Genomic DNA, 6,912 nt, shown 5'->3' on the forward strand with positions numbered 1-6,912 from the left:
CGCTGGCAAAGCCGCGTGCGGAAACCTAGTTTCAAATAAGATTCAAATATAAAGAACTGTCGTACAGATTACATAATTCTAAGACAGAATCAGAAAAATAATACAATTTAATATATTATAACATTTGTATTACATTTATTTACTTGATAATATAAAGATTCATAGATCATCAGATTATAAACATCAATGTAATTTTTTTGCTTTCGAATGTAATTTTATCATTACGTTTTTTTGCTTAAAAGAATTTCTCCCATGAAAGCAAGTGTCGCAAGAATAACTCCAATTACATAAATAATAAAAATTCCCTGAAAAAAAAATATTGATGAGATTATTATTATTAGGTCTTACCTACTTTTGACTAAGTACCTACGCTATGTGCAGTAAAAAAATGTGTGAGTTCAAAAAAAAATTAAAAGGTTTTTAGATTACATATGCGTTTGACTGTGACATTTAATTTTAATTACTTATTAAAAGTAGAGCAAAAAAATAAAATTAGATGATTTTATTTTATAGTAAGTTCTTAGATACTAATAGTATAAAGCTGGAGAGTTTGTTTGTTTGAACGCGCTAATCTCAAGAACTACTGGTCTGATTTGAAAAATTATTTCCGTGTTGGATAATCCATTTATCGAGGAAGAAGGAGGAATAGCCAATCTATATTTCATCACGCTGACACCAACAGAAGCGGAGCCACGCGGCCGGTGAAACCGCGGAGCGCAGGTAGTTAGCAATAAAAGTGAAAAACTATGTAAAAAATTTCACCTACAAGAACATGGCGAAAATTTAACGGTTCTATGGTTTCTACATCATGCTTCGAACGAGACAGCTTCACTTCCAGCTGAACCTTATAGTCAAGATACTTCAACGCCATCTATTGCAAAAAGTAATGTTATTTTCTTTTTCATTCAATCTATACTAATATTATAAAGCTGAAGAGTTTGTTTGTTTGTTTGTTTGAATGCGCTAATCTCGGGAACTACTGGTCCGATTTGAAAAATTCTTTCGGTGTTAGATAGCTCATTTATCAAGGAAGGCTATATATTATCATCACGCTACGACCAACAGGAATGGAGCCACGGGGGTGAAACCGCGCGGAGCAGGTAGTTCCTAATAATTTACATTATATTACACAGCTCAACAAAAAAACAATTTTTTTTTGTTGCCCTGGATATTTCTACAGATTTATATATTTCAAGTACCCAGTTTGCGAATGTAATCATTAAAATTATTTAATTGGCTCTAGTTTTTTTTTAATTTGGATTTTCATGTATATAAAAATTTCTTACGGCCCTTCAGAGTACGGGTTACTAACAAGTGTTTATTTTTAGGTGAATTACGTTTTCTGCACATTTATTCGCTCAGACATAACCCTATTCTATAAAACTGACTGTAGAATATCAGAATAATAAATGGTTTCTGTAAAAAAACATTTTTATGAACAACAATGTTCGGTTTGTATTGAGTTAAAGAAACCCAGTAGCACTTGGTCAGCAAAGTGGATAGGTATACGAAATTCCCTTGATGTTTTTGTTAATAGAATTAGACAAAGCAAATTCATTAGGAATAATTAATAAATATGAAAATTTAGGCCTTTGAGGGAATCTAGAAGTATAAGAAGAATACCCGATGGCCCTACAGGACGGGCGTGTCGACAATTGATAAAAAATGAAAATTTAACAAAATTTAATAACTGATGCTGAATGTAAATAATGGAGAGATATAGTATTAATTAATTTAAGATTAATTTAAAACACCAAATTATAAAGAAATGGCACAACAGTTGTTTAAAAAACTTCATTATTTTATGAGCAAATACGAGCATAAAGCTACACTTTGCCCACAGTCTCCTGGATAGATATCCAGTAAATCTGCGGAATTTCTGTGAGAAACAGGAAGAACACATCGAAAAAGAAGTAAAAATTATGGAATAATGGTATCAGGGTATATGGGATCGTCACATGATGGCAGATTACTGATGGTCCATAAGAAAACTATTGTCCCAAAATTAACTAAGAAGAGAAGCTTATAAAATCTATTTCCTTGTACTATTTCATAAGTTTTAATGATTTTTCTATATTTTTATATCCATTTGAATTAATTAAATACTAAAACAAACTAATAAGTAAAACTTTGTAATAAATAAATGATGTAAAACAAATATACCTTCTATTTCATGCTGCGTTTTAGAGTCTAGTAAGAAAATTAGGATAAAAAAAAAACTAGAGCCAATCTACCAAAACCATTAATAGTTCTATATATAATATGCATTAAATTATTCGAAACCACTTTCACATCCAGGGCAACAAAATCATTGTTGACCAGTGTTATCATTATATTTTATAACCTGTGTTTCCCAAGCAAGCATGAGTCCTGACTCATGAAGTCTTCCAATGTGTTCATTTATTTTATTGGTATAAGGTGAACTTTTTCTCATCATTACAACGCAGTTCTCAAAATAGAAATCTTGCAACATTAATGTAAAATCACGAACTGCTTCCTCAGTTATATATTCTCCAATTGCAAAGTATCCTAAATTGTACACAGAAAGAAGACATTAACTTATTTATTCAATTTTCTTAAATTTTATCAGCTATAATTCTAATCCAAGTGGACACCAATTGATAACGATCCATTAATCATCACATCGTGACCGCTTTATAGGTATACATAAAAGATGATGGAAATCGCTACTTGAAAGTTGATGTTTCCACTTACCTGCAGGCAATTTTTCAATACTGAAACCTATTTCTCGTGTAAAACTTAAACGCTGTAGTTCTTCAGGCTCATAAGTATGAAACTGCTTTATTAATTGTTTAATAAGCGGCTAAAACATAAAAGAAATTTTGTATTTAGGTACCTAGTTATGTAAAATTGGTAATAAAGTTTTTGAATATTCCAACTCCGCCAATGGTGAACGGTGATTGTAAAAGATTGTAGAAAAAAAGCTAGCAAAAACGACTTTTACATACATCCTGTGACAGGCTCAATGAAAAAACCCAGGCGTCGTGTGTTGCTCCCCAAGGCAACTTTCTGTCGACGATATCTTGGATTGTATCTATAGACGGCTCGTATTTAGGAACGGTGAAGGTTGCTGCTAGTCCTCCTCCATAAGCATTGTCTAGCACTAATCCAATTAACATCACCCAAATGACTACACTCCGAATCCGCCACGATTGAAATTTTGTTTCGCTTTGGGACTATGGAAAAGCATAATATGTATTAATGGAAGTACAATTTTGGTCTTTATAAAAGCATTAACTCATGAATTTAATAAAAATGTATCTACCTGCGTTATTAATAGACCAAAAGTTATTAAAAATACATTTTTTGATGAAAATTTTTGGCTGATAAATAGAGCCAGGGAGGCATAAAGAAATGTAAATATCAGTCCAATCCACATGTATGAGCTAAATGGCATCAGCGGCAGAGTCCAACTAGCTAATAATCTAAAATTGTATTAATTAACTAGGAATTATTAGAATTAATTATTATTATTATTGAATTACTATTCAATGATATGATAGTTTGTGCATTTTGTTTATGTATGGTTTTAGTCAGACAGACATAGAAATTTATTACCTGGGAGATGGAGCTATACAAGTCACAGCCGTTCTAACACTATATACAGAAAAATCCATGAATAAGAATGATTCGTACCATGAGTATAATGCAGCTAAAAATAAAAAAAATATTTATCACTTTTGAAGAAATAAGGATTAACAACATTAATTAAATACCTATGCCAAAATCCGCCCGGTCATCTACGACTCGTCCAAGTACACCTAGACCTGTAAAATTTTCATATATTTCTCCCCACTCCTCCCCATTATTTTCTACTAATTCCATTGTACAATTAACCCATCTGGAAAGAAAGTAATTTTTTAGGTAGTATAACTCGTTAATGTTGAATTATACATCTCCGGAAACTGCACCTGCAAAATTCATCCATCAGTTGGATTTCTACACCGTCCCGTCCATATGGTGCAATATTAGTATCAAGATCCAACAATACATAGGGCTTATAAGTAAACCCTGCTACTTTTACCAATTTTCCCTCTAAATTTGAAAGTTTGTGAGGGAATAACGACGAATTTGTTTCAAACGTTTGCGAGCATGAATCCCAACGGTCCAAATAAATTGGCTTATTATGATCAACACCTACAAATTTGTGAGTAACTAGGTCATAAGCTTCACAATCATCATTTGTTCTAATAGGGATAACTAACAGTATATGAACGATAAAGTTCGTTTCTTTCATACTCAAAACATCTAACTGCCGCTGCCTATTTACTGCATGAGATAGTTTAGATGGCAAAATAATAACTTTTTTATCACTGCGTCTAACAAGTCCTTTATGTGCCACTTTATCGAAAGCAACCATGAACTCGACTGGATTTTCTAACCGTATAATATAATCCGAACACCCAGCATCAGAGGCATTAATCATTACATCGACGACATTTTCAGTTATGTTCTGTATTAAAATATTTCTATAAGGGATTGAAAGAGCCGCATGTATTGACTCATCAGAAATAATTGTAACACAATAAGACGTTAATAAATATTGATCAATTAATATTTTCAATAGTATTTCTATGGGTGACAAAGAACCAGGTAAAAATAACATTTTGCTTTATGAAGTCCAAGCAATGTAATAAAAACGAGTATTCTGATATCTGTACCTATAATGTATATAGGCATATTATATAGACGCAATATGGAAGCATTTAGAGATCGTTCAAAATTTTCATAACGTATGTACCTACTTATATGGAATGAAATAAATTTACCGGCATTCAGATTGTTTATATTATATTTGATAATTTGCAAGTTAGTCAATCAAAAAATATATTTCCATTTTGACAATTGGAGAAATCGGATTTGAGGCTTTGCATCACAATGATGCTTTGCAGAGAAAATGAAGTGTTGTTGATATTTTCCCCTTCAAAATTTCTTAATTTTTTGTATACCTACTTACTAAAAGGACTCATTAGATTAAAACCATAAAACGTGTGTATGTTTTATGGTTGTATATCGTATATATTATGTATACGCTTCTACTTTTTAAGCTTCTTTCAATCAAACTTAATTTTTAAACGAATTTTTTGGGACTATAATAATTTATATCCTAACTATTATTTCATGGCGGAATAATAGTATTATATCATACAGTTAAATATATTACATATTATAAAATTGATAAGGGAGAATATAAAGAACCAATTCCTAATGGAAAAGTATAATTCACATGATATATTATAGACACACAATTAAGTGTTGGCTATTGAAAATTGTTATTAATTGTTTACATTCATTTGAGGCTTCAAAGAAAATTATAGATCTTTAATTATACTTCATGTTGTAGGTACAACATTTTTCTAATAGCTAAAATGTATTTACCGAATGATAATACTATTTACTCTTTGTTATTGAACCTAAGTTTTATGTACATAACTAATTGCATAATGTGAACAGTGAATGATTCTTTTGATGTCTGATATCATAAGGAAGTCTTTTTGTGTTTAAACTAAATAAACAATATGGAAAGAAAACTGGCACTACAGTTAATGGATATTTTATTATTGTTACGCGACGAGACACATACGGTGGCTAAGCGCCATCTCTACTTGTTGGAATTATGAAAAAGATACTTGATTAACTATCCACTTATCTAATTAAAACATAGTTAAGTAAAACCTATTTATTAAAATATATCACATCATTTCAAATATAATCTGATAAAGTGCAGGTGCTTTAGACAAGATATAATATCTTATTTATAAAAATAAAAAAAACACATTAAAGCTTATAAAATGAACAAAAATACTTAGTTAAAACTTACACACGTAAATATAAACAACATACAGAACTCTTTTCACGTGTTATTAAGTCGTACTTGAACGGTTTTTCTTATAATTATTATCAATCATGTTCTCAATTACCACAATATTCATATTTAACGTGAGAAAAATATTGTTTTTAGTTCTATTAATTACATAGTCATGCTTATAGGTATTATGTCTAAGAATAATTACAGGTAGGCTCTCTAATTCATTACAAATGTTCGTATACGTTTGTTATTAATTACAACTTGATGATGATGACTTGTTACAAATAGTGTTTAAAGTCTTCAGAATATTTATAAAATATCAAAATCGTTTCATCGTAGCACATTTCATGTGTGTGGTCCTTTTTTATACAAATTACTAGCTTCATGTTTACCCACGCGGTGAACAAACACCACAAATAAAGATTTAGAAAACATATCTCCTAATTATATTTTATATTGTGTGGCTTGCAATCATTTATTTATTAGCTACTTATTTATTTTGTACGTACCTACATAGATCTACGTACTTGAAGTAGGTAGGAAGGTATTGTGGTATATATGGTAAATTATACCTACGTTAATTTCGAAGTGTAAACTTGTAAAGTCAATTCGAGATTTGAAGATGTAGTTTTTACTTTTAGTTCAGTGGAAACAAAACAGTTTTTTTTTTATTTTTATTAATACCTGCTTTTTATTCGGACAAATTTGAAACGATTAAACTTATTTCACGGGCGTAAAGATGACGTTGGAATAACGACTTTAGAATTATCTTAGAATGATATTCTCACCTTTAAATAATTGGGTTTTTTCTAGCAAAAAATTGCAATAAGCGTGAAAAAAAAATATTATTAGGTACATTACTACATTAGTGTCTGCAATTTTTCCCAGCTACAAAGTCAAGGATCAAAGCGCCAAATTGGTTAAAAAATTAAGTGATAAATACCAAGATGTTAAAATAGTAATCTAAAACTTGGTTTGGGGACATAATATGACAGTGTAACCCGATACAGCAGTTGGCGCCCGCTTTTTACCATATGTTGCACCCGCGGAGTTCAGGTTGTCAATTGATGTTGATATTAGTA

At 30.6% G+C, this 6,912-nt stretch overlaps 1 protein-coding gene across 1 annotated transcript; it reads right to left on the minus strand.

Annotated features, from left to right (window-relative positions):
* Window positions 1-221: 221 nt before the first annotated feature.
* LOC123692648 lies at window positions 222-4,627 on the minus strand. Its single transcript, XM_045637418.1, has 9 exons — window positions 3,933-4,627; window positions 3,738-3,862; window positions 3,580-3,673; window positions 3,287-3,446; window positions 2,970-3,197; window positions 2,716-2,824; window positions 2,345-2,529; window positions 767-871; window positions 222-305 (listed from the first exon to the last, which is right to left on the minus strand). Exons 1-9 carry the CDS (start codon window positions 4,625-4,627, stop codon window positions 222-224), a joined length of 1,785 nt encoding a protein of 594 aa, XP_045493374.1.
* Window positions 4,628-6,912: the final 2,285 nt, after the last annotated feature.

Source organism: Colias croceus, chromosome 6, assembly GCF_905220415.1.
Source record: "Colias croceus chromosome 6, ilColCroc2.1".
Classification (NCBI taxonomy): domain Eukaryota; kingdom Metazoa; phylum Arthropoda; class Insecta; order Lepidoptera; family Pieridae; genus Colias; species Colias croceus.